Source organism: Convolutriloba macropyga, unplaced genomic scaffold, assembly GCF_964194025.1.
Source record: "Convolutriloba macropyga unplaced genomic scaffold, txConMacr16.3 SCAFFOLD_1876, whole genome shotgun sequence".
In the NCBI taxonomy this organism is placed as follows: Eukaryota; Metazoa; Xenacoelomorpha; order Acoela; family Convolutidae; genus Convolutriloba; species Convolutriloba macropyga.
In genome coordinates, this window is record NW_027449255.1 from 1 (window position 1) to 21,346 (window position 21,346).

Genomic DNA, 21,346 nt, shown 5'->3' on the forward strand with positions numbered 1-21,346 from the left:
TGAGAATTTGGTTCGGGAAAAGACCGCGGCCTACCAAGTGTGAAACAAAAAGTTCCTTAATAATTACTTTTCCCACTCTACCATTTCTCCCTAAATGTTTATTGCTAAATTTCTCGCGTTTTCAAACACAAATTGCAAACTATCTGGATCTTATGAATTATCACATTTCTCTAAGATGGTGCTAACACCATTTTATACATACCGATGCGGTTGATACAATAGTAAAAAACCAAAAAAATTGTTATGGTAAGCCAGACAAAGTCAGAAGGGATTATAAACACTGCTTGACTCGGTCTTGGGGATTTTTCCAAGATAGGAGACTTAAACCTTCAGTCTTATTCATTAAACTTGAAAAATGGATTTCGGGTTCTCTTGTGGGTAACCTCGCAAAACTTAATTTTTAATTCTGTTCTCATGATTAGGAACAATTGGTGAGATTTCTCGAGAGCTTTTAATCGTTTTTGAGGCCTTATCACGACAGATGAGCTGTCAATTCAGACAGAATCATTGAACTCATTGAATGGGTAGGGTTTTAGTAGGAGTTTAATTATCGTTGGATCATCCTTTGGAATGATGGAAGGCTTGGTTTACCATTGCCAGTTTAATCTCCATTGGAGCTTGATGTTCTTTCCGCTGAAAAAAGTGTGAAGGCGTTATCAGTGCTTCACAATCTGACTTCCAGTATGACTCCCTGTATGCTTGCTTTAATTATACTCGCTCGATAATAGAAAAATAACCACCACCCTAGTTCAAAACTATTGCCAAATTTGCAAACATTTGCAAATTTTTGCACGATAATGCCAAATTTGTAAAAATTTGCAAATTATCTCTTCACAAGGTCAAATTTGTAAAATTTTGCAAAATAATGTCAAGTTTGCAAAAATTTGCAAACGATTACCGAGTTCGTTCCGGTCGAGCTCTGATTAATTTAGCAATGTGGGTTATTTTCCTAATTATTTCTCAGAGATTGCTTAATTCAATTGGAAAAATGTTTAAAGTACACCCTGTAAACGATATGTGTGGTAAAATCGCCGTACAAGGCCAACTACTACCGATAAGGGAAACAAATATTCAGAGTTGTTTGCAAATATTTGTAAAATTAATACATTATTTTACAAAATTTGCAAATTTCTTTATAAATAATTGCAAATTTGACATTAAGTTTAAGATCATTTTTTCATCTCAAACAATTCAGTAATTGGTGAACCCATTGAGCGCTTTTCGTACGTTCAGGAAAAGTGTTTAGCGAATAAGATGCAACACAGTCTCATTTCAACAAATTCCTCAAACCATATATAGCGTAACTGGACAGAAAAAAGAAAAGCTGTCAAAACAGTGCAGAGTGAACAAATTATGTACCAATTTAAGGAACCTGAGCTGCGACTCAGAATTGAAGAGATAGTAACTTTGAAAAATTGGCATAGCAGAATATCGCGATGATTTGATGCAAAGGAGCACAAAATATGTTTAGCATACTTAGACGACTTCGAGAAACCAACACGCAGAAGAATTAATGATGCTTGCGTTTTCAATAACAATTGGAGCGTTACGTTCAAATGCAACAAGGAAATGCAACAAGGCAACACTGGACAATGATCGCACCAGACAACCAACTCTTATGCTTATGTGTGAAACATGATTTGTCATGGTAAATTCAGTTTTTACCAACAAATTTGTGATCCCAGTACAAAAGCAAACAAAAAACACCTGGAAGAAAACACTATAAAACATCTAAATGCTCCTAGTGCTCCTGAAGTAAATTCACAAGGTTTTTGTTGGACTACATATCTCTGTACATCAGCACCGCCGATGACAAATCAAGCAACAAGGTATCAAAATACAACGAAATTGCAATAAATTTTGACGAATTTGTTTGTAGGTTATCCTCCTAAACGGCAAATGTAGTTCAATTTATTAAGTGTAACAATACATAGCAACAACGAGCTTTCAGTTGTACAAGTTATTTGAGTTGTTTGAATAACAATGGCGAACAGGAAAAGACTGCTGAAAATTTTAATCAAATATCACGAAGATATAGCAGTGCCGAAAAGAAGATTATGGAACCTCGAACCTTGGCATAAGTAGAACTCGAGGTGTTTACGACCTTTCTTATGAACGTTGTCCTATTATCACCCTTGCTTTTTACATAAGGAGACTAGTTCAAGCGGTTTTTCTTTTGCTTACATCTAGCAACAATCATCCGAATACACATGTAACGAGGAAGCAAAGACCAAGCCTCTACTGAAGTTAACAAAGCCATAGACAGACGACAGTTCACCAAATAACAGTCTTCAACAAGGGCAGAAAACCCCAAACAATTGAGAAAGTCAAGAACAGCCCATCGCACCGTACAACCAAATTAAACAACGAAGTGATTACGATAACGAATTGTCAGTGAAGAGGAGCTCATAAGACTGGAAACAATCTCAATTTTTTTGACAAAAAACAGCTGTACTTTTCAGACAAGAATCAGAAAGCTCAAAAACTGATCGATGACACCGAGAGACACGACGAAGAAATCGACGAATCAGAAGATTACGACGAAATGATAGTACAGCATGTTGACCTATTCAACCGCATTGTCATGTACAAAAGAACCCCAGCCACGAGTGCAACTGCACGATTAGCAACTGGACCGGCCATTACCACGATGGAGCTGCCAAAGCTGGAATTGCCAACTTTTTGTGGAGACTAAAAGGATTGGACGTCCTTCATCGACCAATTCAATGGAGCAGTGACAAGCAACAGCCAGATAACAGACGGTCAAGAGTAGCAGTATCCAAAAACATTAGAGAAAGAAGATGCAGCAAAGCTTTTAATACAGCAAAACTCCAATTAACAGACACAAACTTCAGTACAGCATGCGACATCCTGAGGAACTGATATGACAACAAACGTCTGATATTACCTGCCCATGTTTACGCAATATTTCCACAGATACCGGGAACAAATTCAAACCCAAAGGCACTTAGAGATCTCACGGAGGCAGTCGAAGACGCAAGATGAGCGCTCAGCGACCTTGGAAAGCCAGTAGACGATCAGGACATCGTGTGCCTCATTGCAGAGAAAGTGCCAGCTGAAACGAGAAAATGTTGGGACTTTCGTTACCAGGAAGAAACCCCCAACATTATCTTGATATGGAAATTTTCGTGGAAGAAGATACACGCACCTCTGAAGCAGCCACGTAGTAGTCAGCAACAACCATTGACAAAAAGCCTACATGCAGCCCACAGCTTTAATTTCATTCTCATTAAGCCACATCATTGACTAAAATGTGTGAATGCTTCGACGAAAACAACAACACTTAACAATGCTAAATATTCAAGGCACTTTGAGGAAAGGACCATGCTCTGTTGATCAACACAAAGGGACTTCGCTTCAACTGCCCAATCCCTGGACATCAAAGTGAACAATGCTATAGTTCAGCTTGCAAGAAGTGTAAATGAAAGCTTAACAGCCTTTTGCAATTGGAAGCCAAAAACACCCAAGGACAGCTTGAACAGCGCCAACGGCTCGTCACCACAAGAAGCAAGCAGTCAAGCATCGAAAGCAATCAGCAAAAGCAAAAAAAATTACGGACGCAGCACAGTCGAAGAGTGAAGAAGAAGAATAAGAAGAAGTATTTATTCCCACCACAACCGTACCACTTGACAACAACGGAAAAATACCTGAACTGAGAGCCATTCTAGACACAGGATCCCAAAGCAACTTCATCAAATAAGATGCGGTACAAGACCTGGGACTGAAAAAACAAAAAACCGATGGCCGAGCCTTTGGACTCGGAGTTCAAGAAGTCAGTAACTGCAAAGCATCAATAAACTTCATCAGAGCAACGGTCTTATCAAGATTGGCCAGCAACCTGCCCTCGCACCATGTAAATGTCAGTGATTGGACAAAACCTCATGACTTTAATCTTGTGGACCCAAACATCAATCAGCCAACCACGGTAGACTTGAGAAGTTGAGCAGGACATTATGAACAGTTGATGTTTAGAGACAACAGAATAATGTAGACTCAAAAGCCAACTTAGCTTCCGCCTATCTTTTTTTGTTTAGCTCGTGATCGGGCGTGAGATTTTATTAGTCTTTCTTCATATGTTCAGAACCAGAAAATTTACAGCCGTATTGGGAAATGAAGAAATTCCGACAACAACACAGTGGACATCAGACGAACAGAAGTGCGAAGATCACTTTAAAGGTACCACCCGACGCAACTCAGCGGGAAGATTCGTTGTGAAAATCCCTTTCAAAGAAGACGCCAAATCCATGAGTGACTCGTACCAGCAAGCGAAGAGAAGACTAGGGAGCCTCATCTTCCGACTGGAAAACAACCAGATATATACAACAGATATAGTCAGTTCATTCACGAATTCATTCAAATTGGACATATGGAAGAAGTTCTCAGAAATAAACTTCAAATGCCTGCTACAAATTGTTTCTAATTGTCACATCATGGTGTCATCAAAGACGTCAGCAGCAAAACTAAACTGAGAGTCGTATTGGACGCCTCAGCCAGTTGAGTATCTTCAAACGACCATCTGATGGTTGGCACTCAAGTTCAAAGGGAGCTGTTTGGAACTCTGATTCTATTTCGGTTTCATCAAGTAGCGCTTTCTGCCCACATAGCCAAGATGTACAGACATATTAAACTTGAAGGTGAAGACCAGGATTTTCACAGGGTTTTTCGGAAAAATCAACATGACAGAGGTGAAAAAATACAGAATGACAAAAGCATCCTATGGAATAACATCAGCTTAGTACTATTCAATTAGACCCCTCAAAGCCTTAGCTGACAGTCGCACTAACAGCAACTTCCGCCTTATTAAAGACATGTATGTCGACAGTTTGCTGACAGAAGCCTTAGATGTAGAGCACAACGCTCAACTGAAAGTTGATATCATCGCAACACTGAAAACAGCTTGATTTGAAATAGAAAAAAAGGACATCAATCGTTTTGTCACTTGTTGAGCCATTTCCTTTCAGTTTTCAAGAAGTATCAGACGAAAAGAAAACAACAGCAACGATTACACAGTTAAAACCCTTGGAATGAAGTGGAGCCCTATTTCAGATCACTTGATTATCACAGTTTGCCTGGCCAACACAAAAAGAAAATATTACCGGAAGTTACAAAGTTGTTTGACCCACTCGGAAATTTGTCACCAACAACAATTCAGTTCCGATCTTTCTTGCAAATTCCTTGGATGGACAAGTTTACCTGGGACGAAACTCTATCGTTAAACATTCGAGAACAATAAGGAAGATTTTGACATCAACTCAAAGAACTTGAGAAGATCAAACTTGAACGACGAGTTTATGCAGCACCTTTTTGGTCATCTTTGGAGCCTCATGTGTTTTGTGACGCCTGAAACACAGCAGATGCAGCAGTTGTCTACTTACGAGAGCAATTCGACGACCGAGTGTACACACTAAGGCTAACAGCCAAACACCCGATGTCCTAATAAAAACTTTGTGTTCCACGTTAAAAACTCTATGCAGCACTTTTTGGAGCAAAATTGTCTCAAGCATTAAAATAAGCTATCAATGACAGCCCTTTTCCCGATCTCAGAGTCTTTACTCGGACGGATTCACAGGTGACCATCGCCCGGATTAAGGATATCCTTAGATATGGAAGATTCTCGTTGCTAACCGAATTGCCAAAATTCCGAGCATCATTCGGCCGGAGAATTGGAAGCTTTTACCAACAGAAGAAAATGCAACTGATTGCGGATCACGAGGAATTTCATCCGACAAACCTCTAAACCACTTTGGTGAAAAGGACCCAATGGTTTGTGTCAAGACGAGCAGTCTTGGCCTTCAGTGGATGTTACACCTCTTCATAACGCCTCAACTGACGCTTTAGCCGAAGTAAAATTATCAGCCCAACTTTCGCTAGTAATGCCGCCTCAGCAACGAGACAACAGTATATTGGATCATATCAGCAGACAGTCATCAATACATCGACTTCTAAGAGTCTTTGCTGATGTCAAACTATTCACTGAATGACTAGAAGAACGATTGAGAAGAAGATCAAGCAACAATCACGGTCGGTCGCAACCAGCATTTGATTGCTCAAATTTTTATCAAAAGACAAAACGCGGATTGCAAAAAAGAGCAGCACGGAATAGTTTAACTCAAGTCTTCTGAAAAAGACCGAGGTCATCACCATCCACAACACATGATGAAAGCTGGAGACCAATCTTTAAGAAAATTCACAAAAAAATTGTTGGTAACAAACAATCAGGAAAATTTATGCGAAGATTTGGATTTCTTCAACAACAATCAGGACAGCCATCTCATAGGCAGAACGTCTGCTGTCAAAACTCATCTATTCACTTGGTTGAGGACGATTCACAACAACTACAGCCCTTTCTTCAGAGCAGCCGTGAATACCAATCCCTACAGCCAATCTTTTATCCCCGCTGCCAGGAAGCAAAAGATTTGCAACCGTAGCCCCTCTCCCTGTCGAGCATGCAAAGTCAATTGAAGACTACTCTACGCACTGTTTGAAAAGACTTCTGCCAACAACCACTGAATCCAGTCAACACCGATAAACTTAGTTCCACCATTCAACAATTTTCTTCCAACACCAGGCGATCTTCATAAGTTGTACGGTTATTAAAACCCAAACAAACAACATCTGCTCATCAACATCTGCTATATCAGCAAATCTTTCGTCGCCGCAAACAAAGTTTCTATCAACAGTTAAGACGAGACACCTCATAACAACAAAAAGACAATATGATGTTTCTCATCAACTTTGCCCATCAAATCTCCGTTCAGCAAGAATAGCCCTTTACAGCATCATGCAAAAACGTTTTCTGCGGAATTCAGGTGTATAAAAGGATCAACAGCACCAGAAGCCTCAACCTCAAGCCTACCAGTTGACGCATCCTGCAAGCGCATCAAGAAAAACAGTCGTTTACTCAGCCTCTCCCCATTCTTCGACGAAGACAACGCCGTCATCCGGTCATCTTGAAAGTTCTACATATAGCATGGACAACAAGATTCCCATAATAATTCCAAAAATATCTCCGCTAGCCGGGTTACTCATCCGAGAAAGTCATTTGAAAAACCTTCACAGTGGACCCCAGATGACGCTTTTGCATTACGAGAAACCGTTTGGGTTCTGGAGGAATTGCCAGCGTTACGAAACTTATTCACAACTGCTGCAATGCATACGATTTGACGCCCGCATACGCCAGCCATTTATGGCAGATCTGCCAGTAGAACAAATAGTTTTTACCTTCCAGTTCACTGGGAGGGGTTATTATGGACCATGTTATACAAAAAATCTTTAAAGAAACTGCAAAAATCATAATCAGATATACTCATTTGTTTCAACACAAACGCAATAAATTTAGAGCCAGTAGGAAATCTAACCACAGAAAACTGCCTCGATAACCTCAAGTGATTCACAGGAAGATACGATACTCCCCAATCAATTTACAGTGGCAATTCGACAGCGGTAAGTGCAGCCCGAGGGGAACTCGAATTCAGACTACTTCTTCAAGATGAAGAGTTAAATGATCATATCAACAATTTTGCAAGCCAAAATCACATTGATTGGTTCATGATATCACCTAAGACGTCACATTTTGGAGAAATATAAGAAGCAGCAGTTAAACCTATGAAGCGCCATCTTTACAGAGCAGTTGGATTGGCTAAGTTATCAACCAGTGGTTTCATAACTCTTCTGACCCCAATTGAGGCCATCCCCAATTCTCGCTTTTCTAAGAGGGCCACCAACCAACATCAATGATCTCCTAGGTCTAACCCCTGAACATTTCATCATCAGAAGGCGAGAATTGAGATCATCCTCAATTCTCGGCCTCTAATAGGGCCACCAACCAACATCAATGATCCCCTAGGTCTAACCCCTGAACATTTCATCATCAGAAGGCGAGAATTGAGATCATCCTCAATTCTCGCCCTCTAAGAGTGCCATCAACCAACATAAAAGATCCCCTAGGTCTAACCCCTGAAAATTTCACCCATCATAGCTTGACCCGAGCCACAGAACAACACCAAAGAACAACACCTTGTCACGAAATTGGAGAAACATTGACAAAAATGATTCAACAGTTCTGGATGAAATGGAGTGTCCAATTCTTATCTTAATTGCAGCAGCGCAACAAATGGAGGACAGACAACTTAGAATCAGCCATGGAGTATACCGTGATCGTCAAAGAAGACAACAGTCCCCCCCGCTTGCTCGTGTAGCACAGAAATTTGAAGTTAATGACAACCTTGATCGTGTTGTTCAAGAGAAAACACAAACCGGAGTTTACATCGGACGAGTCAGTTGCCTCAAACTCTTTCTTCGAGAAGAACCAGAAGATCGTGGAGCAGATTAGTTGAACTAGCAATGAATAAAAACCCAGAAGACTCTCAATTAGTTTGATCACACCATCGACAAAATGTACAGAAGCAGTGTTCTATGAAACATAACTTTTTGTTCGATTTTCATACAAACCATGTTGTCAGTATCAACAAAATCATCTTCTTTGAACCCTCAACTGTACACGCAAATGAGAGCCCAGAGACTTTGCAATTGAACGAGTTCAAGGAGGCAGGGAAGTGTTCAAGGTCAGAAGAACTTTCAAGGTCCCAACAAAAATGAGAATTATCACGTGCACTAAAAAAATCGCAAGAATTGTAACTTCCACAACAACAATTTTGTATCCGTTTGGATTCAAAAAGCTATACATAATCAACAAAAGCGTTGAAACAGATATTCATTAGTAATCAAAAATATAGAAATGAAATTGTATTGAGTATTCAATTTTTCATTAGAGAAATGCTAAGATGGTAGTTCAGTGTGTGCTCTGATCTTCTGGTTGGCATTTCCAGAAAATGAATTTTTCTTCTTTATATCTAACTCACTTTAAGGATAATCTCTGTCTGAAAGCCAGCGCATTTAAGTTAAATAAAGATTTTTGAGAAAGCAATTTTTCTTGAAGCACTTGATGATTTCTTTGAACGCTAGGCAATAGATAGACTGAAAAATACAATTAGATACCGCCATGCTAGTTTTTAGTTATCTTTTTTTTACAGGACTTAACAGTGCTTTTTTCTGATTATATATGACAATTTACGCGCTATGTTATTCACACTATAACTCTTTCAGGAAGAGCTAAAGGGTGTTCTTCTTGTGAAAACTAGATTTAACCACGCCTGGCTGGATCCCTTGAACATCGAGGAAACTGGGATTGCCTGCCTGCAAGAATACTGGGTGCTACAGGGTGCTTACTCAGACCGAGAATATGGCTTCGTTTCACTACTAGACCATCAGTACTACTTTTCTTGTTGCCTTTAACATTATTAAACAACCAGCGCCACTACAAAAACGAAAGCGGACATTTGGTTCATTTCACCTGCCTAATTCCACAAAACGTATCTTAATACATGTAAAGAGGGTATTCTTTTCTGGGATAAATTGTGGTCTAATATTTTGGCAAGCAATAAGGAACAATTACACGAATTGGTATGTACTGATACAATTATACTAGTAGCAATAGTAAAATAGTGTGTATTAGTAGCAATTTATACTATATTAAAACATTTGAATTGGTGTTACATTTTACATTGCTTTTGTACGAAGGTTCTACAAATTACTGAAATAGTAACTATGATCATCTTGGTAGGGGCGCTTGATCGTAAGGCTCTTCTGATAATAGTAACTTGGATGAGGAACTATATGCTCCACTTAATCTGGATGAGGAACTATATGCTCAACTGGATTTTTTTGTTCAGTAAATTTTGGCCGACTGACAAGTTTGAGACGTAGAAATACGTGAGTGGTATCATTAAGATGCCAATCAAGAGCAGATCATATTTAAAAGTGATTTCCTTTGTTTACGTTCACATTGTTAACGATTGCTAGATTAAAACTCTGCTGTATTCCTTTGTTTTTGTTCAAATTTTCCTCAATTTTACAATTTGTTAGTAGAATATAAAAACCTAATGAAATTTTGATGACTTTTATAAATTTGATGAGTCTAATAAATTTTAAAAGTGATTAGACAAAACAGTCACAGACAAAATAGTCCCGAAAAGAATTATCTTCCTTGACAAAACAGTCAAGGATAAAATAGTCCCAACTAAACCTAGAGTTAAACATGAGCACACAAATTAAATAGAAACTCCTTTATTCATTCAATTGGTTGTGTGTCACAAAATAAATATTAAGCTTATTACGATATAATTTCTTGGCCGAACTATGTACTTTGAACCATGTCTTTGGCCTAGTCTTAATTCATATCAATAGAAGCAATGCATTTAGACGCTTAACTCTTAGATTGTATTTGTTAATTGTCTATGGATTATATATCCATTGTTTTCAAAATTCGGAAAAATTTTCTCCGGTGGGACTCTTGTAGTAGCTCTCAAGAAGAGGTGTGTGACTTACCTGTAAAGACGATTTGAGAACGCAATTCGAATGTTTCACAACAAATTGGAGAATTAAAAGACAAGTGTTTAGTATTACGATGCTATATATCTTAACAAAAATGCTCTAATAAACCCTACGTTTTACGGGATAACGGAATGGGTCTGCCAAAATCTAGTGCAAGGACACAAAGTCCGGGAATCGAGTCTAGGTGACTTTGAGTTCACTGAATGTGTAATGAGATGAATTTTGGCCGAACCGACTTAAAATTTTTTCATAGAGTATCAAAAACCTTTATCGAAGTTGAGAGATGAAAACGGGTCAATTGTGTCATCTCCGTGCTCTGGAACAACCCAAAAGGTAAGCATCAAAACGTTAATGTCATTATAAACGCTGAAATCTTCATGGGAAACTGGTTTATTGAAACTAAGGAGAAAACTGAAGGAACATGGTTTTTAAAGGCCCTCTTAAACAAGAGCAGACGTTTTTATATCAAGGAGACACATTTAATTAAGTACAATATTTGTTTGATCAAGAAAGAGCTGTTCTAGAAAAATAACCGTGTTCCTTCAGTTCATTCCTTGGATTTATAAAATCAGGTTCCCATGAAAATTTCAGCATTTATCTTGATGTTACTCTTTTGTCGTTACTTTCACGATAGCTACATTTTCAGACTCTAAAACACTAAAGGATGGCAACACCGGAAGGAAGATGTATTTGACGTGCAAATTTGACGGATCAACAAGTTTTGTTGTTAAGTTGAAAAAGAAAACAAACAGATAGAAGTTATTCAGCTTTTTGAAACAAACCATAGAAATTTATGTTTCACAAACGATACATTGAGGATCACAGACTGTAATTTCTCAGCAACCAATATATCTAATGAAGATCTCAAGGACACACACGGTGGTCAACCCTTAATTTGGAATTTTCGATGCAGGTTTGAAGATTTGAAACAAATAGAGCTGTTGAACTGTCATATAGAAAAATTGCTGACAACTATAATTTTAAGCATATCAAGAAACAAAAACTCACACCAAATCTCCTCAAATCAGCAAAGTGCTCTTGGATTCCACGCCGAAAGAGTGGGAGGAGAAATTTATGTCGATAAGTGCGCTAATGTTATCATCCGTCTCGTACAAAACTCGTTCTGTACCGATGAGGTACCAGTTATGTGTATCGTCTGACAACAGTTTAGAAGGGATAAAATCATGGATCCATTTCCAGAGTGTTTTATACAAATTTCACAAACCATTAAATCTATGTCCTTGTACCCGAACTCACTTCAATTGTAAAGTGGGTCAAGGAATAAATATGGCGGACGACAACTGATTGAGAGGCTCGCTGGTCTGCACAGTTAGAGAGTTAACGTCAATTGATCAAGTTCTGCAACAGTGGAAGGGCAGTTCACCGATGCTCCCTTGAAGTTAGCAAGACCGGCCAAAACTTAGAACATTCGAAGAAAAACATAAAAGTGAGAGAAGAATACTGGGACATGGATAGTTGTATAAACATGAGATCTTTGAGTAATTTGATATGGGCAGTAAATACGATCACCCGTGGCATCAACTCTTAATATTTAATTACTTTGGCGGTGAAGAAAAGCAAATCTGCCTTGCTGACAGGGATCTAACCATCAATTTGATGACTGCAGGGATCTAACCATCAATTCGATTACTGCCAATGGGGGAAATAGGGCTTTTGCATTATCTCAGACAATGTTCTAGAGAACAAGAATGACAACCAGAAAGACCTCAGTTGATTTGGTTGAAAGTGATACAAACATTGTATTTTTAGAGGCAAAAAAATCGAACTCTGTGCGCAATATAACAGAATGTGAAACATTGGAACTTTGTAATCTATAATTTGTAGGAATAGCAAACCAAAAATTGTTGACTACTGCTACTATCTTCTCGGGCTGTCGGAGTGAAGTCCAACAAAAACAATTTTTACTGCCGATGCAGCTTCAACCTATCAATATCGCGGACAGATCTCCGATGCTGGCAAGCGCTCGGGCTCGGCTTGAAGATGAGTCCTCTAAGTTAAAGCTGGAAGGACAAAGACTGACTGAACAGCTGCGGAGAACCAAAGAGCTATTAGAAAGTGCTGGTAACCAGTAGGAGTCCTACAGGAGACAGGTTAAACTGCTAAAAAAAGTATTTCGAAGACGTTTCAAACATAGCCCAAGGTAAAATAAGGGAATTTGTTCCCCTGTTAGATGAGCGGGAGTGTATAGCTCGGGAGGTGGAGCATGCCAAGAAAAATTTAGTGAACTATGAAGCAGTGTAAAGACGCAACAGACGTCGAATTAAATCCAACAGAGGAAGTCTAAAGCAGTAAACTTACAGAGCCCCATCAGTCGTTCTCCAAGCTGAAATGAGCTTCTTTTTTTGCCACAAGGTCATGAGGGAGCACAATAAGGAAGCTTTTTGAAACACTGTAATTGGTATGTTATTCTGACAAAGGGTTTTGTGGGTACTTATTCAAAATTACACTCCAAGCAACAAGAATTATGGAGGATGAAGATGTAAGAAAACCTTACGATAAATTTTAAATTGAAAGAGCTGAAGGCTAACTGAACTCTGAAACAGTCCTTTGCAAGCACAATCTTTAAGAGGAAAGCAGTGTAATAATTCTCAAGATGAAGTGTTAAGCAATTATTTAAACTTCGAATAAAAAACACAATCGAAAAAATTAACAATTAAAAGGGGTATTAAAAGCGTTTGTATTCAAGAGGAAACCAGAACGTAATCTGTTAGTTTATCTTACAGAAACCCATGTGAAAAAATTTAACGATGAGACAATCTCAAACCGATTAAACGATACAGGGTTAAAAATAAACCAAGATAAAGACCTTTTATAGGATTAAAAACAACCACCCGAAAATCTAACCTATACACATTAAATCGGCTGCCACTCCTTCTCTCTCTCTCTCTCTTTCTCTCTCTCTCTCTGTCTCTCTCTCTTTCTCTCTCTCTCTCTCTCTCTCTCTCTCTCTCGCTTTCTTGTTCTCTCTCTATCTGAGCAAAAAAAAGTTTCACTGCTTTCTTTAACCTCTTGTTAAATCAATAAAAAAATTTAACTCTGTAACACAGTTTTATATTTCGCGTCGTCAAACAGTTTAAGACTGAAAGTTGCCCAATAATTAACCTGAGGTTTAAAGTGATTTATAAGCCCCCAACCGCATTAGCAAAAGTATATGATGCACTGACTTGATACTATTTTGTCTGCTTTTATTGGTCTATTTTGTCTATGACTGTTTTTTCTGGGCCTGATTTGTCTGGCACTGTTTTGTTCAGACACGATGTTAAAATTCCTTACAATTAATTCTTTTTGCCCCAAATAATATGTTTGATCCGCTTTCTTGACTGAATTTTCCACTGAATGCCTGAGAATTTAGCCTCTTAAAAATAAATAATACGGCAAAAAGCTTTGCATTTTTAGCGCATTTTGCCCTGAAGTACAGACCTAAAAGCTGTTCGAGTCAGGGATTTGGACTTTGTTTGTCTAGGTGGTACTTCAGTGTTTCCCCTGAATTAGTTTTTGAAATTATTCTCACAATTTTTTGATTCTTTCCTTGCAATTAAAAACCAAATGCACTAATAATATTATTCACGCAGCAGTAGGAATGAAAACGCAAAAACATGTTTTCGACCGTTTATTTATTTAAAAATATATTTCTGATAGAGAGTGTGTACTTGGTGTATAATCAGTTTTTCCGTTTTATGTAAAGCTAGTAGTAAGAACACGCAGCATTAGAAATGAAAACGGAAGAGTAATTTTTCAACTGTTTATTTTTTTAAATAATTTTTTTAATAGAAGGTGAGAATTTGGCATGTAAGCAATTTTCCTATTAACCATTTTTCCGCATTTTGAAGGTACCTCATTTTATAACTCGTTAACGTTTCTTTTTTTCAACTCGGCTTCTGAGCAATGAATCAAGTGTTCTAATGCTGCTTGAAACTTATTGTTTGAGTCAATCACTCCCACTTTTAAACTAAGTTCTTTGAATTGTCATAAAAGTTGAGTTTTGCTGGAAACTGTTGATTTTGTTTGCGATGTTCTTTAGTGACATAAATAGCAGGCTCGCTGAACTACTGTAATAAATAAGTGGTGATTCGAAAATTTTTCAATTTGTATCTTGGACAGATCTCCGATGCTGGCAAGTGCTCGGGCTCGGCTTGAAGAGGAGTCCTCTCAGTTAAAGCTGGAAGGACAAAGACAGAGTGAACAGCTGCGGAAAACCAAAGAGCTATTAAAAACTGCTGGTAACCAGTAAGAGTCCTCTAGGAGTCAGGTTAAACTGCTAAAAAAAGTATTTCGAGGACGTTTCAAACATAGCCCAAGGTAAAATAAGGGAATTTGTTCCCCTGTTAGATGAGCGTGAGCGTATAGCTCGGGAGCTTGAGAATGCCAAGGAAAAATTTAGTGAACCATGAAGCAGTGTAAAGACGCAACCGACGTCGAATAAAATCCAACAGAGGAAGCTTAAAGCAGTAAACTTACAGAGCCCCCTCAGTCGTTCTCCAAGCTTAAATGAGCCTCTTGTCTTGCCACAAGGTAAAGAAAGAGCACAATCAAGAAGCTTTTCGAAACACTATCAATGGTCTGTTACTCTTACAAAGGGTTTTGTGGGTACCGATTCTAAATTACACTTCAAGCAACAAGAATTATGGAGTATGAAGATGTAAGAGAACCTTACGATAAATTTTGAATTGAAAGAGCTGAAGGCTAACTGAACTCTGAAATGGAGCTCTGGAAGCACAATCTTTAAGAAGAAGGCAGTGTAATAATCCGAAAGATGAAACGTTAAGCATTCATGTAAACTTCGAATAAAAAACACAATCGTAAAAATTGACAAGTAAAAGGGGTATTAAAAGCGTTTGTATTCAAGAGGAAACCAGGACGTAATCTGTTAGTTTATCTTAAAGAAACCCATGTGAAAAAAATTAACGATGAGAAAATCTCAAACCGTTTAAACGAAAAAGGGTTAAAAATAAACCAAGATAAAGACCTTTGATAGGATTAAAAACAACCACCCAAAAATCTAACCTATACACATTAAACCGGCTGCCACTCTTTCTCTCTCTCTCTCTCGCTTTCTCTCTCTCTCTCTCTCGCTTTCTTGTTCTCTCTCTATCTGAGCAAAAAAATTCTCTAAGTTTCGCTGCTTTCTTTAACCTTTTGTTAAATCAATCAAAAAACTTCTTAACTCTGTAACACAGTTTTATATTTCGCGTCGTCAAAAAGTTTTAGACTGAAAGTTGCCCAATAAATAACCTGAGGTTTAAAGTGCTTTATAAGCCCCCAACCGCAATAGCAAAAGTATCTGGTGCACTGACTTGGTACTATTTTGTCTGCTTTTATTGGTCTATTTTGTCTATGACTGTTTTATCTGGGCCTGTTACGTCTGGCACTGTTTTGTCCTGACACGATTTTAAAATTACTTACAAATAATTATTTTCGCCCCAAATAATCTGTTTGTTCCGCTTTTTTGACTGAATTTTCCACTGAATGCCTGAGAATTCAGCCTCTTAAAAATAAATAATACGGCAAAAAGCTTTGCATTTTTAGCGCATTTTGCCCGGAAGTACAGACCTAAAAGCTGTTCGGGTCAGGGTTTTGGACTTTGTATGTTTAGATGGTACTTCAGTGTTTCTCCTGGATTTTTTTTAAAAATTATTCCCAGACTTTTTTGATTTTTTCCTTGCAATTGAAAACCAAATGCATTAATAAAATTATTCACGCAGCAGTAGGAATGAAAAAGCAAGAATTTGTTTTCAACCGTTTATTTGTTAAAAATATATATTTGATAATGAGTGCGTATTTGGTGTCTAATCAATTTTCGGTTTTATGTAGAGGTAGTAGTAAGAACACGCAGCAGTAGTAATGAAAACGGAAATTTTCCGATTAACCAATTTTCCGCATTTTGAATGTTCCTCGTTTTGTAACGGCTTGTTTTTAATAATTACTTGTTTTTATCAACATTGAATCCTTTTGTTTCCAACAATTCACCTATTGTCCTCTTATTTTCTCTCGTTGTTTTGTGTCTCATTGACTCTCAATTAAACTTGATGTATAGTTTTTGATGACACGAAATGTAAATTTGCACAATATATATTTGGTTCAGGTTTCAAATCGCTACTTTTTGAGAACAAAAAAACGGAAATCCTATTTTTTTTTCAGATACGTGCTTTTCCGGTTGACTATTTTGTGATTTTCGTATTTGTTGGGTCATGTGCCATGTCGACCATCAAAAACTATATTTCAGCAGCGTATTGTCCGTTATTACTTATTAATTACATCTGCTTAAGATTGCATTTCAGAACGATTTTGGTTACAAAGTATGAGTTTGTTTTTCGAAGTTGTTTTATTTTTGTAAGGTCTGTTCGCTTTTTTTACTGCTATTCGATGTCAATGAGGAATCCATGTGTAGTCGTACCCTTAGTCTCCTCGCATCGCAAAAAAAGTAAAAAAAGGGAGCAGTCCAAGTTTTGAAACATTTCCGCCAATTATCAAAGGTATATGGGGCATAAAAAATGTGTGTTAATTTTTATGCCATCTGATTTCATTAAATTTTTGTAAATTTCTTATACCCTATTAATGAAAAGTTTTGTGGTAGCTATTTTCAATGCCCATAACTCCAACAGATTTTGAGCGGGAAATAAACAGTTGTATTTGGCGTTTACAGTTTTTCACGATATCTTTTGGTTCCTACGCCTTTGTCACCATGTGTTCTCAAAAACTTATTGTTCCGACCCCTCTTGAGGGGGGGGGGGAAGGAACTATATACTCAAATGGGCTCTTTTTTGTTCAGTCAATTTTGGCCGATCGATATATTCATCGTAGAGAGTTGAGACTGGTATCATTAGAAAGCCTGTCCAGCGCAGAATATGGAATTAAAAAGATTTTTTTGAGTTTCGTTTCTTACAGGGAGTTATCGAGGTTTAAACTTTCGACAAAATAGAGTGAATTCCGTTGATTTCATTCACCTTTTTTTTGGAATTTTTGACCAAAATTTCGCCAATTTTGATAACATTGAATAAAATTTTTCAAGAAAATGTTGTTGATTTTATGTTTAAAGACAAAATGTATTGTCGGCTATTTTCATTGAATCTTTTTGTCACAAATTCTGGCTAAATATTTCACAAAATTCAGACTTTTTCATCAAAAACAGCACGAAATAAGTTCCTTTAGTCCACTCTGTTTAAATTTGCAAGAAGTGCACCACCAAACAACACTAACACAATCTTTGTAAACTGAAAAGGAGGCTAATACCACTTTGGTTGAGAGTGCTCTGTAAATAAAATTTTGCCGATTTTTGCAAACTTTATTCGTTGATTTTCAAAACCGCAGCATTTATTTTTGATTGTTTTTACTAACAAAACATCTTTATCAATGACTTTCCAAACATTAAACATTCCTAATGGGTAGTCAGCATAAGCAGGACTAGTTCTGTACCAATCTGGGACCGTTACAATCAAAAAATAATTCGGATTGTCGTCAGTCGGGTTTTTATAAAATAAAATTGAACTCTTTTGTTTTAATTAAATATTAGAACATTTTAAATCAAAGCTCACTAGTGATAGGTCCTATTGGCTTCCTAACTGGCTTGAAATTTTTTATCTAGTTAATTGCTTGAAATCTTATGGTCGTTTTGACTTTTAAAATGTTTGATTTTTAAATAAAAAATTGCTTATTGAAATTTGCCTCCATTTTTCTCTTAATTTGGTCAACTTGTAGCTTAGTGTCAGCAATCAAAGAGTGCTCCTTCTTTCTGCTGAATTCAAATTTAGTATTTATTGCGGTTTTACGCCTTAAGTTATGGTATTCTGGCTTTGATACTACTAGATTTCACAATTGGTTTTTAATTTTTAGGTATTTGCCCATTTTTCATGTTTTCTAGTTTTGTCAAATTATCAGGTTATTGTCAATTCATATATCAAATTTTTCGCGTTGAAAATAAAGCACAATTGATATTGTTTAAATCTTTAAAGATATAGATTGTGGTTCTTTTCCGCTTCGACAGTACTTTCTCGAAGAATTTAATTGAATTTTTTAATTTCGTCTTTAACTGTCCTTTTTAATTTGTCTTTTTAGTCGTATTTTTTTCCTGTACAATGACCACGTTTGATTGGCTTTTCCTGGAAGAGTAGATGAGCCTATGTTCTGATATTAGAAGATAGATAATGGCTTCATGACTTTGAAAACAATTGTTTTCCAAAAATGAAAAAAAAAACATTTCAACTTCGCAATTTTGTTCCTTTTATTGTCTGTTTGCTGCCTGGTCTCGTTAATTAAAGGTTAAAGATGACATTAATTTTGTCAAGGGTAGGTGTCAAAAGGGATTGCTGTCACAAAATCTAATGTTTTAAGAGAATTCGTTATGACTTTACTGGCTTCCACACGGGTTTTTCACAAAAAGTAAACGAATTTTTGATTTTTGTCATATTTGACGTTCTTTTTGTAGACGTAAGAGAAATATTCTGGATAAGTTCAGGTCTCAAGGGCTTCCTTTGGAAGAATGGACGAACCTGTTCAAATTTTTCATCTTGTAATTTATGGCTTTTATGTCTTTGGAAATAGTTTTTTTTCGAAAAAAAAAACAAGTATTACATAAATTTGCATTTTTTTTCTTTTTTGTCCAATTATTGCTTATTTTCTTTAATGAGCGGCCACATAATACAAAGTGTTTGACGAAAGCGCAATCAAAAATATTTTCGGGGCCAAAGTATGGCTTTAAGGCTTCCAAAGCATTTTCCGGGGAGTTTTAATTGATTTTTAGCTTGTTGTCTATTTGTTGTTCTTTTTGTAACTGCAGAAAAAACTGAACATCAAGCGTTCTTAATTCCCTTCTATAGAAGCAGTGGTAATTGTAAACCTATGGGATATTTCGGTTGATTCCTAATGGTTTCATTACTTTGAAATTAATTGTTTTTTAAAAAAAAAATATCAGCGATTTTTCTAACTTTATAGTTTCTGTTCTTTTTTGTCTAATTGTTACCAAGCTTTATTATGAACTTGTGAATAACCATTTTTTTCTGGTTATTTACAAGTTATTTTGTTTATTTTCAGTTTTATCTATTCAGCTATTTTGACTTTGTTATTAAGTTCTGTTTTTTAAAACGGACATAAATTTTTTGATGTAATTAATGTTTGTTGTTGTTGTTTGATTTTCCGTTCGTCTTCGCTCGCTTTCTTATTATCGGCATATCTCATCAATCTAATGCACCATTGTTTACTTCACTGAGTTATGTGCTTTGGAGACTATCTTTTCGTTCATACACCAGTTTTTTTTAAAATTACTTGAATTTTTTGTGTTTTTCCATCTGTTCCTCATTTGGTAAACATTTATGCCAAAATTGTGGATGAGCGCGGTCGGAACCTTATGTGCGATCGCACATTACCGAGCCGCCTTGTTTTTTTTTTGATTTTTGCCTGTTATTGTCTTTTGGTTTTGTCAGAACGTCGCGTGAACAAACAGGTCTCAATTGCGCCCTAGTGTAACGTAGCTGAATCTTATTGAAAATTGCAGCCCATATCTAATGGTTTTCTCAACTGGCATAAATTGTTCCGAATAAATTTAACTTATTATTTGAGTGCGCGCAAGTTAATTAATTTTTTGTTTTATTTTTATCCAGTCTCAGTAATGAAAATTCTGCAGGCCCCGTAGTAGAGTTTAGATTATTTTTTTTACAATTTCGTTTTGAATTTAGCAATTTGAGCTACTCTGACACCAATTTTTTTCAAAAAGCACTCGTCATTTCTCTTTACTCGGACACAAACTAATTTTCAATTTTAAACGTCTGAACACCAATAAAAACCCTGATGACTCAAGAATCTCCGTATCTTTCAAAAAATAAGAATAAAGATTGTTTCAAAGAATTTTTTTCTTTGTTTTGCTTTTGTGTTTTGGTAGAGACTTCGCTGATTATCACTCTGTTTTTCTAATTAGGCTGGCTGAAGGCAAGTTTGTTCATTTCTTTTGGTTGTGTTGAAGTACTTTTCCTTTTATCTTCTTTCAATTCGTCATCTTCTTTATTGCGACCATCTGATAACAAGCCGAGCAGTCAAAGTTTGTAAATTTCGGTGACTTCATCAACTCGTTAGCTGGATTTTTGTGCTGAGTTTTGCTGATTGTTATCGCATGTTCACCTGATATTTTTTCGACGAGAAATTGTATTAGAACAAAATTTGAAAAATTTAACTTGAATTATGCATGACTGTCATTCTCTTAGAGTTCGTTAGGTTTTACATTACAAATAATTAACGACTTTAATAATGGATTTTTTGTCTCTGCTTGATTTGGACGCAATTCGGACAAAAATTAGGATATGCAGGCGCGTAACACTATGTGCAAACACACAATACCTCCTGTTGTTATTAAATATTCATTTTTTTCCAGTTATTATCCATTTTGACTTAAGGGTCCCTTAATGCATGTATGGTCATCCATTTTTTGCTAGTTTACAGTCTTTGACAGACTTAGGCGGTGTTCAGAATATCAAAACAGGTTTCCTTTAGTTTTTTAATAGCCGCCCTCATCTTCTCAGCCGGCTATTATAGCGCTCCTATTTTTTTTACAATTCAAAGAATTTGAATTGTATTGGGGCGCTGTGTTTTTTTTAAAGATGTGTTCACACATTTTTCATTGACTTTGATCATTCAAAACGGGATAAACAGGTAAAGCCCTGCGGGCATTAAGTTTCATTAGAGGCCCAAAATGGGCTTTAGTAGTCCTTCAAGTGCTTAGAGTGGTGCAGCTGCTAAAATGGCCTTAATCTAAGGTTAAACGATTTTTAGGAGTTTTTGGGCTCAAAATTGTGCAATTTTTCAAATTTTTTGTGATTTTTTTGAGCTTTTTGTTTGATTAGTCTTAGGTTGAAGTTTTTAAACGTTGATGATGGGCTTTTGCGAGACAAAATTACTTGTTATGGCCATTTTTTGATCAATATGTTTT

The 21,346-nt window shown here is 36.8% G+C and overlaps 1 protein-coding gene across 1 annotated transcript in view; it reads left to right on the forward strand.

Moving 5' to 3' along the window:
* The first annotated feature begins 3,761 nt into the window (after positions 1-3,761).
* LOC142354906 (uncharacterized) overlaps positions 3,762-21,346 on the forward strand; it is a 33,260-nt gene continuing 15,675 nt past the window's right edge. Inside the window, exons 1-3 of the mRNA XM_075407241.1 lie at positions 3,762-3,793; positions 4,103-4,352; positions 9,127-9,290. Coding sequence (XP_075263356.1) covers positions 3,762-3,793; positions 4,103-4,352; positions 9,127-9,290 — 446 coding nt within the window. The remainder of the gene's footprint in view (positions 3,794-4,102; positions 4,353-9,126; positions 9,291-21,346) is intronic.